This window comes from Pan paniscus, chromosome 3 (genome assembly GCF_029289425.2).
Source record: "Pan paniscus chromosome 3, NHGRI_mPanPan1-v2.0_pri, whole genome shotgun sequence".
NCBI classification, from domain to species: domain Eukaryota; kingdom Metazoa; phylum Chordata; class Mammalia; order Primates; family Hominidae; genus Pan; species Pan paniscus.
This window is the reverse complement of record NC_073252.2, coordinates 155194988-155216127: the sequence shown is the minus strand read 5'-3', so window position 1 is coordinate 155216127 and position 21140 is coordinate 155194988. Positions and strand designations below refer to the sequence as shown.

At 33.8% G+C, this 21140-nt stretch overlaps 1 protein-coding gene across 7 annotated transcripts in view; it reads right to left on the bottom strand.

The window, feature by feature from the left end:
• GRIA2 (glutamate ionotropic receptor AMPA type subunit 2) overlaps positions 1 to 21140 on the bottom strand; it is a 145463-nt gene that overhangs the window by 42674 nt on the left and 81649 nt on the right. For all 7 annotated transcript variants that reach the window (XR_004671246.3, XM_063603966.1, XM_003822551.6 and 4 more), the window contains exons 3-6: positions 18947 to 19186; positions 9958 to 10154; positions 5115 to 5168; positions 1221 to 1382 (exon numbers count right to left, since the gene is read on the bottom strand). Coding sequence is in view for 6 of the 7 variants with exons in the window: in XM_063603966.1 (XP_063460036.1) it covers positions 1221 to 1382; positions 5115 to 5168; positions 9958 to 10154; positions 18947 to 19186 (653 nt within the window). In the remaining variant the exon portion in view is untranslated. The remainder of the gene's footprint in view (positions 1 to 1220; positions 1383 to 5114; positions 5169 to 9957; positions 10155 to 18946; positions 19187 to 21140) is intronic.

Here is a 21140-nt window from a genome sequence, read left to right as displayed (position 1 = left end):
CTCTATGATGCATACTCAGGTACAACTGTGAGAGCAACTGAAATAACACTGTCCTGCCTGGTTCATATACACTTTCTTTATAATTCACAAACAAAATTACTATACAATTTTTCAACTTTTGCTCTTAATTTTCATAAAGAATGTGAACATCATCTTAACTTTCAACCCACTCACTCTTTAAACTACCCTTAGCCAGTTTTTAATCTTAACTCTGCTCTCAATAAGGTTACCAACTGAAGGAAAAATACCTTCCTGTCAACAGCAGAAATATTGACTATTTGGAAGTAAATTCATGCACGCATGTGTATACCCAATAAAATGCATCAAATAAACAAGTGAAGATCTCATTGTGTCCAAACCCATGGAGAACAAAGATCAGTCTGTGTAGCTCTTATACCTGAGGAACAAATAATATTTAGCGTTCAAGAATTTTTTGTTTGATTGCATAAAGCATTACAGTTATGTTTTAATTATTAAGGCAAATTGAGATTTTTATCTTCTTTTTAAAGTGTTCAAGAGACTAGGCTACTCATCAGCTGTTATTTTATACACACACACACACACACACACACACTCTCTCTCTCTCTTTCTCACTCTCTCTCTTTCTCTGTCTCTCTGTTTGTGGCCATACGTTTATTGACTGAACTAAGAACTGTCTGCAAGTTGGCTTTTTGAAGATTAGAAACAAACTGACACCTATTGTTCTTTAATTTATTTGCAAACATAATATTCTAAACAGCAGTCAGGGTAAAATTGTCCCTTATTCTTCAGGTCTCAGCTTAAAAATTCCCTGCCCCCTCCATGTCGCTAAGAGTTTTCTGTTCTCTTCCCTCGTGGCATTCTTCTGTCAATGCTTTTGTCTTTCTTCCATTCGACTGTGAGCAGGGACATTATCCCTGTCTTTTTATTTGCCAAAAAAGTGTCTGGCTCAGAATCCACTCAATAAAAATGCCAAATGGATTAATAAATGAATGAATTTATTTATTATAAATTATCATAGGTGTAAGGAAGTAGAAAACACAAGAGTAATACAGTAGAGCTCTAATAGCTTTACTTAAACCATAAAAATGTGAAAAATATATTTAGCAGTCAATATGTTTGCCATATTTTGAAACGTGCTCTCTACTCCCTTTATTATTTTCTCCTTCCTCCTTATTTGCCAAGACTCTTCTCTCTCCTCACATATGAAAGAAAAGGAAAAGACAGAAACCAAAGCAAACCTTAATTGTCGTTGTGTGAGCTCCAGGGTATTCTTTTTCTTCCAGTGTTGACCATCTTTCTATAAATTTAGATACCAACGAATCATCATAGTCCACTATCTGAAATCCAGAGACATTTGCACCTCCAAACTGGATTTTTAATAGGTCTCCATCAGTAAATCCCTAAACATAGAACACATTGATATCATGCTTTTTGTTTGAGAATCAAATGCTACTTAACATTTACCAAATAACTCTATACATTGTGGTTTTAGATATTTCAAAGAACATATGAGATATAATAAGCCTGCAGAAAATGTCCCATGTATTTATCAGCCAGTGTTCTTCATCAGCACCTAACCCCACATTAGCATCATAGTAGTTCCCTAATCAATACACGTTTACTGATGGATCATCTCATGAAACACTCATGGTTGTACCTACATAAATGTTCTCCACTTTATTGAGAAATCTTCCATTGATAAGGACTAGGTTTTACTTACTTGGTCTACAGTGGAGAACCACCATGTGGTTACAGACACTTAATAACATTAAAGTAGTTCTCGAAAAAACTACAATCTTGTGAGCAAGTTACTCCTGTTTGAATTGCTTCTCCACTCAGGTGATAGGAACATCTTCAAAATGAGGTACTAAATGTCCAGTCATTATTTGAGAACAATTAAACAATTTCACATTCAGCCGGAAGCTAATTTTAGAGAATATATTAAACCTTAAAAAAATAAATTTCTCTTGTGTTATTGCAATGAATTCAGTCATTACTAAAACTATTATGTGATATTTACATTGATTTCAAATATTGTGCTGACATGAATTTTATCAACTTGATAGTATATCTCTCTCAAAGATGAAATTAATTTCCATATATCACAATTATAAATGTTTTCACATTTCACAAATATTTATTCTATCTTATTGTACACAAAAGTTAAAAGTATCCTAAATTAAATTTGAATTACCACACCCAAAAACTTAGGAGAATCTTTTCTTTGTTATTGATATTAAAACATGCATATTATTATATTATGTAGCTGAAGGAGAAGGTAATTACTTTTTATTGGCTCACAATTTTGTTTCTGTTTATCAAGATAATGCAAATAGTGCAAAAAGGTATATAACAAAAATCATATATTCCGTTTTACCGTAGGTATGTTCCAGTTAAGTTACTTCAAAACATTCAATTTTAATATATTTGCTTTTCACATATTTACCTCTTACTTCTGCATGACACTTTTACTGCTCTTCTTAATTTATCAATTTTTGAAATTTTATTGAGTTTTTGTGTATGCCACATGAGTATGTAATTTGCTTACATGACAAAACCATTTATCTTCTCACCCATTTTAATCAGTACTTATAACTCTAAATGTTATTCAGAGCAAAGCCAAATAGTGTACTAGGATTGCATTTTCTTTCTCGAACATGATCTCAGCCCATGTTTATAATCATGTCCCATTTTTTCAATGCTAGAGATTTCTATATGCTTATCCCTATTTTTTCCAGTGCTTCCATGAAAACATTTCATGCCTATGAGTAAAGCTTTTTAGAAAATAAAATATTCAAACATATCAGGTAATCTGTTTCAACTTTTTCTTGAATTTTTAATTTCTAGGAGACCCCTTTCTTAATGCTGGAATTCATTATGGAACCATGGCTTTTTAAAGAATTAAATCTATAAGGGTAGTAAGGTTGGAGAAATGAGAACTGGATTTCCTTATGACCACTTCTTCATCACCTTATTTACAAGTTACCCTTTTCAGTGCTGTTGTAAGGGACTTAATTACACACTGTGTTTTAGGAGCCCAATCAAGCATTCAGCAATTCCTGAGGAAATTAATCAATAATATTATCTGCAGATTTTTTAAAAATCTTCTATAAACACCTATTATAGAACTCATTACAACCTGACAGGGGGAAGAAAAGGAAAGTCTCAAGAGTTTGGAAGATGAAAGCCCTTCAACTTCGGGTGGCATTGTTTAATTTTGAATGTCAGTAAAATTTCCAAGTGTCCTCCAAATTCTCAGAAATTGCAACACTATACAGCCTTTCGAACTTATTGATTCACTAGAAGTTCCATATGGCAAAGAAACCAAGTATTGAGAAAAAGAAAAACAAGACTTGAATTCAGATAAAATATTAGGTAGATTTTCTCTCTAGAAGCATGACAGCAGCATGAACTTGCTTTTTCTTTTTCTTTTTAATTTGGTCATTCAAACACTTATTTTCATTTTAATAGCATCAGATATCAGCTCTCAAATTGAGGAGCCACCTTCTGTCATTATTTCTCAATGTTCAAATATAATCTTCTCCATCTGTACATTTTTAAAGATCACAGCTTTCAATGTGGCTCTGTGTTGTTCATCAAATGGCACGATTCACACAGGGGACTGACTGTCCAGGCTGTTTCCTGCACATAATGTGGTTCTGGAGAGACTGAATACAGAGCTTCATCTAGTTTAACTCTTGTTTCTCTTCAGGGAGTCCTTAGCATCTTAATACACTCTAAAGGAAAGTCCTAGAGAATTTTTATAGTAGTTACCCATTTCATTGCCAAACAGAAATTTTGTCTTGAGCAACCCAATAGCATGCAGTTTTGAGATTTCATATTCTAAATTCCTTCAACTTCTAGTGAAAACAACATTTATCAGTTGGAAGGCTGTAAATGTTGTATTGTTTTGTTTTATCTCTTTCTGTCACCACTAGAACTAATGTCTTCTGATGTAACAATGTGATACACTATGAATCATTAAATTTGTATATGTCAAAAGCTTTTCAAAGTCCTATTATGCTATTTAAAATAAGCTCTCTGCCTCTCTCCCTCTGTCTCTCACCTTTTTTTCTTGTTCTTGGGTGAGACAGGGGTGTAGAGGGATAGTGATCCTGAATCACATAGCATCTTAATTATTTAAATAACATTAATCTTTGTAGCAGTAAAGGCTTAAATTATTTTGAAAAAAGAAATTTCTAGTGATAATTCTAAATTGACTCTGATGATGCTTAAAAGAGGGAAATAGAATTAACTACTCTGTTGCTTCAGTATACTACGTTCTTTTTTAATTGTAAAAGGTTTATTCTGAGCCAATATGAGTGACCACGGCCCAGAGAAAACACAAACCCAAGAAGCCGTGATTAAGTGGTCCTTATTTTGACAGGAATCATAATAAAAAGATGGTTGGCTACAGAAATTTAATTTTCATTTGGTTGCTTACATAGTAAGTAGGAGTCATAAATAATGCATAATATCTCAATATTCTAGATTTTTTCAGGTTTAATTTCATACTAAGACATATTCTCACAAATTTACATTTATTTCAGATATTATATATGCTAAAAATTAAAGGAATGTGCAGAGGGCAGAGTTTATAAAAAATAGAGACAGTGAAAAACAGAGACAAGGGAATATGTGGACAATTAAACTTTAAATATTTTTGAGAATTTTCCCTTTTCTTAAAATACACCATCTAAGACAATTTATGAAGCTTGTCAAATATTGTTCTATAAATTCTTGTATCATTTATAATAAGAAGAAATTGATTAGAAGATGCAAAGTGGGAAGCAATTCTAAAACATAATTGCAGCAATATATCTAATCTATCAAATACAATCAAGCTATATTTATTATTATTATTTTTTGAGACAGGGTTTGTCTCTTGTCACTAGGCTGAAGTACAATGGTGGGATCTCAGCTCACTGCAACCTCCGCCTTCTGGATTCAAGCAATTTTCCTGCCTCAGCCTCCCAAGTAGCCGGGATTACAGGTGCCCACCACTACGCCTGGCTAATTACAATCAAACTGTATTTTTTAAAACACCACTGATAAATGCTGGCCATTCAAAATTAAATTTTTAATGAATAAGCATATCTAGTAAAATAATATATACCAATTAATTCACCTACCAGATTTGCAATGATGTAGTGGTACCCTTTAACATGTTTTCCAATGGTAATAACCTAATAAGCACAAATAAGTAATTATTTAATTAATACAAATAATGCAAGTGTAAAATTAAAATTAATGGTATTATGATCTGATTCAGGAAAAAACGTGGAATTTTATCTGCTAGGTTTTTTGATGTGCCAAAATAAGTCATTTTTGATAAAATATAATTATCAAAATTAGATATTTCTCTCATAAAAAGTAATAATACATATTAACGCTTAATAAATGATTCTCTTTCAGGAAGTCACTAAACAAAAATTATTACCTCATTTTTGTCAATAGTAAAAAATAAAACCACAGAATGTTAAGAAGCATGAAACCAAAGTATCTTTAGTCCATGACAAGTCAGAATTATATTCCTACAAAGGCTATGTTTTTGTCTTTTTAATAAAACATTAAATATCTCCAACTTTAACATCTGAGATTTTATATTCATATGTCTATATTCAAATAAATACACCTAGAGTTTATAGTACTACCTACATTTCAAAAGAATATTAAAAAGCATATAAAATAATTCTTACATGGATATGTAAAGTAACATTCCTATCCTAAGGACCGTGAAATGTTTATAATTTAGTCCAAATGGACATTATTGCCAGTTCTAGAGAGCAAAGTATCAGAGAAGCTAATTTTTCTCCACAAACCCAAATCTAAAATGAATGTCAAGATAAACACAGCATGGAACAAGTGGTCATCGTTGTAATGCTGACAACGGTTTTGGACATTATTGATCAATTTCACTTTTGAATGATCTGTATCAATTACGAAGAGAGTAGAAATAGGCAAACCGGCCATGCTTTAGTCCTGGTACAGGGACATTCAAATGTAATGTAATGTAATGTAAGTTTTTTAAGGAGATGATCACAACAGTGGAAAGCATGAAATGTTAAGGCTATAGACAAAAATTCAAACCAAATCATTTCTCTGATTAAATGGTTTTGGTGAGTTTTGCTTTCCAAAGTCCAATGATCTTGCAAGTTTCTGAGGCTCAACTTTCCTATTCTGTACCCTCAAGTCACATTGGCCCTTTTAGGTTTTTTTGTTCACAGAGAAGCTTCTTCTCATCACCTTAGGGCTTCACACATTTTGCTTCCTCTGCTTGTCTGCTTGGAAAGCTCCAACACTATATCCTTTGCCTTATTAACTCTTGAACATTCTTACACCCCCTGGGAGAAAACTACCCTGACTTTCTCTAATCGGATACAAAGTCAGGTGCTCCAGAGCAATGCTATTAGTTAAAAAGCAAGAACAAAATCCTAGGAATGATTCTACCATATGCCACTTTGATATTAAGCCATAGCTGTTTGAAAGGAAGTTAAAACTTACATTGTTTTCTGACTCAGTTTTATGTAACATGACTAAATTGCCTTTTCCAAGAAACTGAACCCTCCGTGTTAAAGGGAGAATTCTGAAGAAAAGATGTCCTTCTGAATGAAAAACATATAAATTAGCATCAGCTGAATCAGATTGATTATGTCCCTCCTATTTCCTGCTGACATCTGTTAGCTCTGCTTACTGTACATTCTACTCTCTGAATCATCCATGTCTTCCTGCTGAGAAATTTTTTAAAAACACAGTATAAAAGGTGATATCAGTAGTCCCTACTTGAGTTTACTTGAGAGAAAGGAAGGATATGAAAATTCTCTACCCCAGCATCTATATAAAAATTTGCACTGGCCATACTAACCACCATGTTTTTGTGTTATAATAACAATTATTATTGCACTGACAATGGAAAAGTTATATTAATTTATAAATGTTTTTGATGGCTGAATCTTTTTACCACCTAATAATAACTAGAAATCTGTGCTGTCAAGGTTTTATAAAATGATAATAAAATACCCATAGTCCACGCCTGTAATCCCAGCACTTTGGGAGGCCAAGGCGGGCAGATCATGAGGTCAGGAGTTCGAGACCATCCTGGCCAACATGGTGATACCCCGTCTCTACTAAAAAATACAAAAATTAGCTGGGCGTGGTGTGTGCCTGTAATCCCAGCTACTCAGGAGGCTGAGGCAGTAGAATCTCTTCAACCAGGGAATCGAAGGTTGCAGTGACCCGAGATTGTGCCACTGCAGTCCAGCCTGGCGACAGAGCGAGAATCTGTGTCAAAAAACAAAACAAAACAAAACAAAACAAACAAACAAAAAAAAACCCATAGCCTAATAAAATTTAATTTATTGCTAACTTCAAGCTACTGTTGCAATAAGGAGTGCTATCTCATCTCTGTTGTCTTGAAAAAACACTGGTTGAGTGAATAATTAAACATTGTTTATTTTTTATTTTTTGGAATGTACCTTATCCTCATTTTTTGCCTGGTAAACTATTCCTTGAACAATATCCCAATCTAAATTAATTCTTTCTGTAATGATCTCTCATAGCATACCATTCTTTTCATTTAAAGTATATCCCATTAGTATAATTATATATTAATTTCTGTAAATACATTATTAATAGTTGCACCGATGGTGGCTGGCCTATTGTTTAACATTGCTTCCTTGGATCTACTGCAGTGCCTGCCTGGCAAACATTAGACACTCAGGGAATATTTACTGAACAAATAAATGAATGAATCCAAGCAAAGCCAAATGCCACGTCTTATGTGAACCCTTCACAAATTGTCCTTCCCCTTTTAAGAAAGGTTCTTCCTCCTCCATGTCCTAGACTACATTGCATTTTAACTTGTAATTCTGTAGTGCTGTCTGTGTACATTGTGTACATTTTTATCTCTAAGCAATGAGTTCATGGGATGCAGACATCACTCTTTCTTACCTTTCTTTGCATCCCTCATTTCAGGCACAAAGGATGACCTCAATAAATGTTTGCTGAGGCCATCCATTGCATGTGCTCATTTAATACATTCAAGGGACTTATAATATATATATGCAAAATACTCTGCATTTTGAATAGATGTCCATATGGACGTTTATGTAATCATAATCATATTTACTTCAAAACATCACTTCCAATATATTCCCGTTTTCTTTTGTAGTCTCTCTCTTCTCATTTTGGAAAAATATATTTTTATATAGTCTTTCACCAACATTTATTATGATGAGTCAGGAATCCTTAAATTTTTTAAACCAAAGACTAATGAATATTATTAAAATTCAGTTTTAATGAGAACCTCTATGAAATTCAAATGCATTTTTGACGTTCACATTTGAACAAGAGGCCTTCAGGTTAAAAACAACCTTAACTTCATCTCTTGAGACTAGAATCAAGATTTTCTACTGAAATTATTCACCTCTCTGGCATTCAACATTTAGTTCTTTTGCATAACAAGTTAGTTCTATTCAGTTATTCAATATTCCATAAAAGATCTATTTTGTATGTCTTAGGGCCTTCTTAGGGCCTAAGTTAAATCTTAGGATTTAATCAACATTTATGTTACAGAATGTTTTGTGTTGAACAAATTAATGAATCAAACTTTTTCCTCAAAGCTAGAAGAGCCAAGAAATGCATACACAAGTGTGTATTTTCCTTGCACTTCCACCGTATTCTAAGGCACTAGCAGCCACAGTGTATACTATTGCCCCTTGAACAGCATGGGTTTGAACTGTGTGAATCCACTTATACATGGATTTTCTTCCACCTCTGCCACCTCTGAGGCAGCAAGACCAACCCTTCTTCTTCCTTCTCCTTTACAGCCTACTCAATGTGAAGATGATGATGATGAAGGCTTTTATGATGATCCACTTCCACTTAGTGAGTAGTAAATATGTTTTCCTTATGATTTTCTAAATAACATTTTCTTTTCCCTAGCTTACTTTATTATAACAATATGGTATATAATACATATAACATACAAAGTATGTGTTAATTGTGTGTTATCTGTAAGGCTTCTGGTCAATGGTAGGATATTGGTAGGGTCAACTGTATAAATATATATATGTGCACATATATATGTACATATATGCATATGTATACACACACATATACACTCATGCACACACACACACACACACATTTTCAGCTAGGAAGAGATGTAGATAGGAGACCTTATTCAATCAATCATAATGCTGATGCTGTGCCACTATCATCCCTAGTCACTTACCCTATTTGTAAATCATGGTGGATTTTACCTGTATTATTAAGATAACAATGCATGGCTCCCCTACCCTGAAAAACCTTAAACTGAAGCAAGGTAGTATCTAAGCACAGATAAAAATATCCTTATCACTGGTGTCAGTGATTCTTTCAAACAGTCCAAGGGGATGCATCTAGTTTACTTCCCAAATAGTAAACACAGCCCAAATGTGTCCTTCCTACATATTTTAATTTCACAAATCAATGTTTTTTATAGTGGCACAAGTCCCTTAACAGAAGAAAAGAAATATATCTTGCAAAGATAACTACATACTCTTTCTGGAGGCATAGATGGTCTATGTAACTCCAAAAATTTCATGAATTACTCACTTTTCCCTTAGAACTCAACTTGTCTTAAGTTAATACATGTCTATTTCTTTAACTCTAAAAAGTTCATCAGACTTAAATTTAAAATTTTCAAATGAAAATATCAAAGTTCAGGGTAACATTTATCATATAAAACATAAAAGTCAGGAATTATTTATTGAATTTATTTAATGATTAACATGATGTGTCAGCATTACTGATGACCATTTGCTATTGCTAACTGAAGCCAGAGATAATTTAATTGATGATCTTTGCTGCATCCGACATAAAACATAAAGCAAAAACTGCTGTTCCAGCACCTTACACAAATACACATTGCAAATGCTGACATTGCATGCATATTCTATATCTGGCATCATTAGAAAACAGAAAGTAGCAAACCTGGTCTACAATGTCGTTTACTTTATCCCTTTCACAGTCCAGAATTACACGCCGTTCCTTTTTTAACTCCAGATCTTGAAAAAGTGATCGGTACATCTCATCTTTCTTGTCATTGTTAATGTTTCCCACATTGATAGCAGTCACTTGCCATTTCTTTTCAGCAGCAGAATCCAGCACAGCTTGCAGTGTTGATAAGCCTAGGAAGGCAAAGAAAAATGATGACTGATAAAGATACGTGAATAACTCAGGATTGTGTTATGAAATTGCCAGTGAATATATTTTTAAGGAAGATATATTTGTGCAACTAAAGGAATGTTGACACCTTCCAAAAAAGCTATAGCTATGATCTTTATCACCTTCTACTTATGTCACTTCACATCAAAAACTCATTACCTAAATATTACTATTCTGACCAAAGGAGTCATTGTTTGAGTAGAAAATAATATCCTTTTCTTTCAACACCCTCAGCTGTCTTCTTTAGAGTATTACTAAAGTGTAATGTTAATATCTTTGGTTTAAGTGAAATCAAATGGCATCACAAACATTTCTTACTCTTACAGAATGGAAAAAAATTGTTTAGTCATACATGATAGTCTGTCATTTGATATTAGTATCCTGAAGAAGACGAGTACATTTTGAATGAGGGATCTATGTAAGTCTATGTGAGGATAAGAGGCAATATTCTTTATGAGGCTGCTATATTTTCTCCTATTGTTTTCAAGTCAGCAGTTTGGGTTCATTTTTTTTCCTTCCACAGTCTTCTGTTATGTTATTTTTTTGTTATTGGGAATGATCCCAGAGAAATTGAAGTGGTCACCTATTAACCAGATGGGGGCAGTTATTTCTCTAGCATAGATTTACTTCTCTTTCCAAATATGTCTGTTTTCCTCTTAGTTAGTAACTTTGCTTATAGCATCATATCACTTGGAAAATTTTTATTGTTTTTTTAATTGTCCATATATTACCTCATATTTAGGACTAAGAGTTACAACAACTAGAGGATTTATTTCCTTAAAAGTTATATCCTCAGTTTAGCACTTGGAGACATGCTACATAAACTTGTCTTTCATATTATTTCTACTACTCACAGCAAAACCAAATTCATCATTTATACTGATAACTTAATAAACAACGCAAAATCGAGACTCCAGAATGAATGCAGAACTCAGCAAATCATCTTCCTTATTCTAGAAAAGCCTGCATCTTTCTCTAACAATATTAGTCCCTTTTGATTAATAAAATGTAGGATTCACCTAATGTGAACATATCTCTTCAAAACCTAAATTCAGATACCAAATTTTATTTAAATCTTTTTGCTATGAAAAAGAGTCAATTATCAATTTTGTTGAAAACTATTTCAAAAAAGGAAAACCACCATTAAAAATTTTATGGATTCAATATTGGCCAAAAAGTGTACAAGATGAGTCTAAAACATCTTATGACACCAGAAGGGAAGGAACTCTCTAAAACCATCAGCATTACCTCAAAGCACACAGGAGCTAATTTGAAGAGGAGCTCTTTAAATAAAGATGGGAACATTTGAATATTAATTAGAATAATAAATGCAAAATACTTAAATACATAAACTGTTTTAAATCTATGAAATTATGTTTTAAAAACGTGCTTGACTTTGGTAGATGCTAGGGAACCAATTAATTAATTTGAAGACTGGTAAATAATGAAATAAAACAAGCATTTTCCTGCGTTTCCTATATGAACCACTTTCAGGGTAATAATGAACTAAAAATATTTATTTTTGGAAATACTCTAGCTAATAGATGATGGATGAATATATATTTGAAATTATCATCATCTTGTAACACCTACGGAATTAATGAATCAAGACAACAAACATCAACTACTGGTAACTACCCAAAAAGAGAGATAACAGAGATATGTCTCCAAATGAAATATTCAACCCACCTATTTTGGTGTTGAATAGGTATATACCTACTTAGTGTTGGCTACATTCATGCCAATAATGTAAACTTGAATTTCATCACACTTCTAAATCTAACTACCAAGTTATAGGGCATATATAGAAGAAAATATTTTAAGCACCATAGTGTTGCAATCATCAAAATCTAGACTGTGGGAAACTGCATTACATTCTAAGAGTCTTAAAAATTATATTAACTAATTGTGATATATGGATCTCATTTTTATTTTGCTTCAAACAGTGGAAAAAAGAATAATATTTATGAATTGTTAATTGTCTAGGTATAATAATACTATTACCATTATATTTAAAATACAAAAATCATTTTTTTCCAAATAAACACTGAAATATTTACAGATGAGATGGCAGGATGTCTGGTATTTGTTTCTAAATAATTGCAGGGAAAAAAGAGATATAGATCAAGCAAAATTGCTCATATACTAGTCTTTAATAAAGCCAGGTTAAGAGTGTTTGGGAATCTTTATAGCATTCTAATTTGTTATTTAAAATATTTTAACATAAACATTAAAAATAATTTATTTTTATTTCAGAATGGAAGATTGAACCACATGCTGAAAAAAGTTAACTTTTTTTCTGGTAAAATGAAATTAGTTTCCTCTGTCCAGTCTTCTGGCAAAAGATATAAATAAACCTAAATTTCTCAAGGGATAATGTAAAAAGACCATATGTCATTTTTTGAAACTTTCAGTGACAGATCTTTAAAACACATCACAGATCACCTATGATTTCCATACACTATAGGTCAGTTAAATCCTTCCCTTTTCATCTGTAGAGACAGAACACGCACAGCTGGTCATTATGAGCAATTCAACAGCTATCAATGTACTTGAAAACAGCCATTAAGTCTACCCACTTTTCTCTGCAAGTAAGAGAAAAAGAAATCTAAATTCTAAGCCACTTTCCATTTGCTGGGTTCTACTTTCCCACATCACAGTCATGGTTCAACTCCCCCTTGTCGCCTTCTTAAAGACATTATATCCATGGATGGGGGTCTCCGTGCTATTCATATATTACTATATAGAAATTACCAGTAAGCATCCTTATTCTCTGAAATAGCTTATTTCATTTTGTTTATTTAATTATAAAGCATACTACATAATACAATTTCAAGTGGTAATGCTCTTAATATTATGTCTCAACTTTTGACATATATTACAAGAAAGTTTAAATATAAATGACACTTTGTAAATGGATTTCACCAAGTGGTAATCCTAAATCTAAAATTTCCGGCAGTTCACCTTGCAAAAGAATATAGAGATGATGTATAAAATCAAAAAGAATGCATTTAAAGAAATGCCTAACTTGCGCCAGGTGCGGTGGGCAGATCACTTGAGATCGGGAGTTCGAGATCAGCCTGGCCAACATGGTGAAACCCCATCTCTACTAAAAATATAAAAATTAGCCAGGCCTGGTGGCAGGCGCCTGTAATCCCAGCTACTTGGAAGACTGAGGCAGGAGAATTCCTTGAAGCTGGGAGGTGGTGATTGCAGTGAGCCGAGGTCACGCCACTGCACTATAGCCTGGGTGACAGAGCGGGACTCCATTTCAAAAAAAAAAAAAAAAAAAAAAACCAAGAAATTTCTCTGACTTTCAAACTCATTTGTTCTATGTGTCAAAAGTAATTTACAGTGGCTGTGGATTCAGGATTCACTGTTATTAAAACTCTCAAGATTAATATTTTGTAACCTGTGGAACCTAACAAAACTTACATATTTATTAAGAAACTAAACTGCTCAAGTAGTGCTATATCAGACTTAATAAATTCAGTTTAATCAGAAGACACTGAATAATATTAAATTATCTCCTAACAACAGGCAGAAGTAATTCACAAGTGATTGCATTATCTGACGTGTAATTTGAAGAGACCACCGTTCAATGCTTAATAACCCATTTCCCTAAGTGTTTTTTTTTTCAGTAATAGTAAATGACTCTCAAACTCTCTCTCAATTTGATCTTCTCACCTCATTCCTCACAACTAAAAGTTTTGTATTGTCTGATTGCTTTATAATCAATATACCATTTTTAAATTTGAAAATCACTGAAAATGTATATGAAGGTGAAATTAAACTCTTCAAACATAACACAGATTTGTGCTCTTGATCTCTTTGTACCGTATTCAATTACAGGAGAAAGTATGACTTGAGATCTGCCTCTATTCCTTCCACACAAACTAGCACAGAAGTATCTATAAATATATTCATGCTGTAATTCAGAATACAAAGTTGTATAGACAATGGGAGTTCTGCATAAACACTGGTTCATTTAAAGCTATTAGTATGCAATAGTTATTCGACTCTAATATCCATAGTACTACATTAGGATATTTGAGTTTCTATAGCAGAGACTCACTTATTTTTATTGAATTACTTAAAACAAAACTGTTGAGATACATAGTTGATCATCTAAAAACAGAAGAAATCTGGAAGATTAACTATTCCTCCTGGTAAATATATTTAAAATATAGTATGTTCTTTTAAACCCTCAAGAATATTGCTACAGTCTAAAAGTAAGTTCTAAACTCTACTGAATTCTTAGATGTTTTGCTAAAGTAAAAAATGGCTAGATTAAATAATGTTAAATTGCATTACTTCTTCATGTGCCTATTGTTACTGACTGGTTGTAGTTGTATAACCTATTCATAAAATGACAATCTTCCTAAAATTCTCCCAAAGTATTACTACTAGTCAGTCAGTGATAGTCTCATCTTGACCCAGTATTAATAACACTCTGAGTTATAGACAAGCCATCAGCCACCTGTCTGTATGCAAACCCTTTAAAAGGTCACCTGGTACACAGGGGAAGTCTATCAGTTTGCACGTTAAAGGGTTAAATTAAAAATGATTACTGCCAAAAGATACATTTTATTCAAACCATGTCTTACTGCTTAAAAATATTTTCTTTGCTCCATTTAAAATTAACTGTACTTATTCTTTCAAGCATATAAATTAATATTTATGATCACTAAATCATGGCAGCATGCCTAGGCCAAATTAGATTAACATATATTTCCCTCATCACCTCTCTCAGGAATATGAGGGAAAAAATTATAATTTGAAAGCATTTTTGTTCTATGCATGATGTTTTCTTGGAACTGCAGGCAAAGTGCCTTCCCTTCAGAGGACAAATAATATTGCTCGATATTGAAACCAAGATATACAGATATAAAGTGCTAATTCTGTTTTTACCTACTCTTTGTAGAAATGTATTATCTTACCTTGTTGACACTAAACCAATAAATAAAAACCACATTTGGATTAAGTCCTGATTCAAACTTATAACACATATATCCAAAAATAAAACTATTATATAATCTTGAATGCATTAACATAGATAACCCCATTGCTCTATTGTTAGAAATGTGTTGAATTTCTCTTTATGGAGTGATGATATGCAGCTTTCAGGGTCATCAAGGGTCATCAAGGAGTGTCAGGCTGTTGCCACATGGCCTGGGTAAGGAGAAGACACCAGCAACCTAAAAGATCACCTGGCACCAGATGCAGAGTTTCAGCTCTCCTCTCACCAGTAAACTTAGATTAGTCAAAGAGGGTTCCATACAAAGATGCTGCTATACAAAGATGTTTCTATCCATGCATCCATGTCTCTAATTGTTTACAAGTGGTATATAGTCTCTTGGCCTATTGCTCAGCATTGTGGCAGATAGCCAGGAAGCAGGAATGGCTTTCACTAGCTAAAGGTAGTGAAATTAAGCAGCATATAACAATTTCAAGTCATTTTCATCTAGTTCATGATTAGGGCAGAATGTTGGGAGATCATTTTCACATTTGGACCCTATGCTATTCCAAAGAACAGTAATTTAGACATTATAATTTAACAATATATATTCCTGACGTAGACTCTCCAAAAAGTGAAGATGATTAGAGCCTAAAAATAATCACATAATCAAGGAGGTGAAGAGACAGCCACATCAAGAACAGATCAAATTGTTTGAAACTGAGGCATGTAGAGATGTAAGTAGAGTGATGAAACCATGGGATCTATTTTCCAGACTGTGGTTAATGTGGACAAAGGGAACACAGGTGCATTCTTCAAATTATGTGACACTAAAGCAAGGAGGTGCCTACTTTGAAGCATAAGCAAAATTATTTCAGACCAAATGGGGGAAAAACAGTTCACACACTAAATGTATGAATAAACTTGTTAAAATGTAGCATGATGGCAAAGCCATAAAAATTAAGTCATTAATAAGAAAAAAACAAATAGCAAAAATTCCATTTCCATGAGCCAAGTAAAATATTACACAAAGGTCAAGTCTTTTGCCAGTATTATGAGAGTCTTACATATTTATGTCTGGAAATAACTTCAGATAGAAGGCCACTGAAATATTTTTCACATTAAAACATCAATAGCTACTTGATAACACCTTGAAAATATATCCATAAGGTCATTTTGGCTTTAATATATTATTACTTATAAAAAGTATTTTAAAATGTTCCAGATTTTTTTCACAAGTACGTAAGTCCATCCATCTTCACAGGCTAATTCCAGAGCCTGTCTTTCTGAGTATCTCTCCTCACACACTACAGTTTCTCTTTTTTTAAACTTGTATCAGCTGTTGTCTTTTTGAATTTTTCTCAAAAGTTCAGTTTTAACTAGAGGGAGCAATGGTGAGGGTAAGGATGAAGACGAAGTGTATTCTTAAACTAAAAATGCCATCCTCAGTCAACCTTATCAAAGTGAAAAGAGAATTAGTCATTCAACTCTTCAATTTTGCAAGCAAAATTTAGCTTATAAAATCATCTTGAACTTAAAATACTGTACACAGATGTTTAACTCATTTACTTATTAACACCATTTACTTAACATTAACTCTCTTTCTAGCATTATCTGAAGCACTGGGTACAGTCATGAGCTGAACATCCAGTACACTGAGCACTGCCTGGGCACTCTTTTCCTGGAGCTTATTGCCACACCTTACATGAAAAACATAATGCTTATCCTATGACACTAAGACAGTCCCTGGAACATAGCAGGGGCTCAATAGGCAATTCTTAAGTGACAGAATGAACATCACCCATTCATTATAAATTGTCCTAAGTACTATAAAGGAAAAGAGATTGCTTTGAAAGATAACAGTGTGAAAGGCATCTCTGAGGAAATGATATATGAACCCAGTTCTCAAGGAGGAGTAAGAATTAGTGATACACGCAGAGATTTGAAGTGAAAGAGTTTGGTGCATCTGAGAAAGTGAAAGAAGGTCAAATGGATTTAGCTTTAATGAGTGAGCAAGACAGCAGAATGCAATGGAGAGTTGAGTGGGAATTGGATGTTATAAGACCTTAAAGCCAACTAAAATTTTTCAATGTTATCCTCATCATAATGAGAAGCTATTGAAGTATTTTAAACAAGAGAGTAATGCAGTCCAAAAAAAATTTTTTAACAGTAATTCCCGCTACTTCATGGAAAATGGATTAAAAAAAGACAAGGGTGGAACTGGAGAGATGAGGGACTGAAGACATTATGGTGGCTTGGCCTGGGGTAATGGCAACGACAAGGATGAGTGTCTACAGATACAATATAATTAGGCAGTGGAAATCATATCAATAGGATGCAAGGATGAAAGAGGTATTAAGAATACACCCATATTTCAGGCTAGCTTGAACAACACAAAATACTAAAGAAGTTAGCAGAGAACAAGAGGAAAAACTAAAAATTATTTAATAAGCTCAGTTTTATAAGCCCTTTTATCACATTAATAAGTGTGCTTCGGAAACATCCAGCACATTGAAATCTGTATGTACTGTAAATGATTCTCTGTTTTAGTTTTTAATTCCCTATGGGAATAGCAAAGCACTCCCTTCTCAAAGCAGGGGGACATAGTTGTTGACATAGCAAATTTTTTTTCAGCTTGTATAGTGCTGACTGGCTTTTCCACTGAGTGTTCTCATTCCCAGGATTAGGAGGACAGGGCAGAGAATCAGACACCTAGCTCCTGCACTCCTGACTCGAGATTGCTGCAGTAAATGACTACAAACTGATCAATGGAGAATTGACTGACGGCTGGCTCTCTTCTTGTCTGCCCTTGTGGGTTAACAAGGTGCCCTATCTTGGTCGAAATAGGCTTCTGGGTTTTCATTTGAACCTACAAATATTCCAGGAAGCAAGCTGCTGAGGGAAGCACAGTATGGTACTTAGGTACTAGGACAATAGTGGTCCCTCACCCCTTTGACTTTGATTTATGGATACTCTCTCTAAAAACATATCCATATGAACACACACACACAAGATGTTTCATACAATTTAGGGAGTACACAAACCCACTGACACCCAATTATGGACCTGGGAATGGTTAAGAACACCTGGGATTCTATGACATAAATCAAGCAAGTCTGCTAATACTAAACTTCACAACAAGGGATATGAGAAACATAGAGGTTGTACCTCCCTCCATTACATTTTAACATAATGAATCAAGACTGGCATGCTATTCAAAATCATCCCATTCTAAACAATTATGTGGAATGGTGTCAAAAGCATAGGTTTGGTATCAGAGACCTGTGTGTAAGCTGTACCATATGTGGGTTGATCCTGAGAAAAACCTTTAACTTCTCTGAGATTCGGGAATCTTGTTTAAAGGCAAGGGCAATAATAATGCTACCTGCCTGATAAAACTTTTGTATATAACAATATTTAATAACTGTATGTTACTGTATGTTTCACTTAAATTTACTCAAGCCACTTCATTCACCTTGGACTAGTAGTATAGCTGTCATAGACTTTAAGCTGCTGATGCAAAAAATTGCTTTTTATATTACAACTGAATATTTGGTCATTGGGTTGATACAGTCTATCTCTCTAAGTTGTACACAGACAGCTTTTGTAGTTGTTGTTGTTGTTTTACTCTAAATATGTTTCCCAGGTTTTAAATTGCATTAGTCATTATCACAGCAAAATTAAACCAAGGGATCCTTGGGCTTTATCACACCTTTGTAGCTTTATAGCATCCATAGAAGTGTCAAGCGTAGGCATTGAATTCGCCCCATTACAAAGAGATGAGATACTGTCACTTACCTCTGTCACTGTCATAGAGGTATGCAAACTTGTCCCATTGATAGTATTCAATCAAGCTAAGGAGTGCTCCTTTGAGGTCGGGTCTCATCTGAATGACAAATGGATGTGTGCCATCTGTTGGGAAGCTGGGAGTGATGAAGGAGACGTGGAGTGTTCCGCAAAATGATGTGATGGTATTTACAGACTTCTTGTCATAAAATCCAAAAATAGCATAGACTCCTCTCGAAAACTGGGAGCAGACTAGAAGAATAGGAAAAATAGAAAGGAAAAATCATTGAAATTGGCACACAATCACATGAATTTGCTTAAAACGTAATGTCCTTTTACATAAAATACAAAATTAATATATTGAAAGAAATATAGATTTAATGATCCATTGTAATTTATTAACACTTATTTACTTAGCATTCTATTTGTGGGATCTAAAAGATTCTAAAGCATAAAAAGTAGTTCTGGTTACAAGAAAATGCAAACATCATTGTTTAACAAGCTATGTAAGTATTAACATATTTTAGGAACAAATATGAAAAATGTATGAGTAAAAAAACATTAGCTATAAGAACAAACTGTAGTCACCTAAGATTTATACACATTAATGACAGCTCATTCCCTACATAATCCAATTCCTTTAAAAATCTTTACTGTATTTACGATGCTTTTACATCTAAAAGTTAATGTGCTTCCATAGAGTCCAAATGCTGACCAAAACCTCTTTAAGACAAGATAGATACCAGACTCCCCGATAAATACAGACTTATGTCCCCACAAAGCTACTTCTGTCATATTGTGTCACTCAGTCGAGAAGCAATTAAAAAAAGTCCAAAACTTTGCATTTTAATCTTCCCCATGGACCTAACTTACCCTATATGTTACACTACATATTAATTCTTAAACAAATAATAATATAGTATTGTATTTGGACATCCTCATCACTCCCACAATCCCCCATCCTCTTCCAATATTTCTATTTCCAGTGAATGGCATATGACACTATCTGCTTTCACTCCTTCCCCCAAAAGTCAGTCCATAACTAAGTTATGTGCTCATTATAATACCTCGATATACTCAAATAAGGGCCACTTATTTTTCTCCCCATTCCAAACATCCTAGTTCACTGACAGTATATATTTAACATTGTGCTTGCCCTGTGCCTGGCATGTTCTAGGGTACATTAATTCATTTTTTTCTCATGATAACTTTTGAGGTAGGAACTATAATTATTTCCAAATTACTGATAGAAAGATTGACACATAGAATAATATTAAGTGAACTACCAAAGACACTTGCATAGGAGATAGATGCTACATTCAAAATAGAGAGTCTGGATTCAGAATCCATGCTCTTAATTAAAAAGTAATATGGCTTATCTTACCCAACTAGTGAAATACCTACCCAACTGTCCTCCTTCCTCCACTTACATTCCTTCCATTCAATTCTCCACAATATAATAAGAATAATATTTTGAAACATAAATCCAGTAATATCTTTTTGAGAAAAAAGGGTTACTTTGTCCAAGACTGATCCCCTGTAATGCTCTACAGAGCACTGACGATCCACAGAACAGTGCTTAAAGCTACTAGTAAAGTCAACTATGTGTCTTTTTTTTTTTTTTTTTTTTTTTTTTTTGAGACACAGTCCTGCTCATCACTTAGGCTGGAGTGCAGTGCAGTGGTGCGATCTCACCTCACTGCAACCTCCGACTCCCGGGTTCAAGCGATTCTCCTGCCTCAGCCTCTCGAGTAGCTGGGATTACAGGCATGTGCCACCATGCCCAGATAACTTTCATATTTTTAGTAGAGACGGGGTTTCACCTTGTTGGTCAGGCTGGTCCCAAACTCCTGACCTCGTGATCCACCAGCCTCGGCCTCCCAAAGTGCTAGGATTACAGGCATGAGCCACCATGCCTGGCCAAATATGTGGCTTTAAATAGATAAATAGCTGATATTTCTCAATCTCGGGGTCATTTCAATCCAAAAACTGGAAACCAGTCATCCAGAAACACAATCTAACAACCTAGAACATAACATCTACCATCCTTTTAAAATAATCCTTTTTGAAGGATAAAACAAACCCTATCTTATATCATTGTATTTCCTTCACAAACATAGATGGTCTGTAGAAAAAATAGATTTGTTTCATGAATACGAGCATTGCTAAAATACGTACAGATTCTAATTGCCAATTCTAGACAATC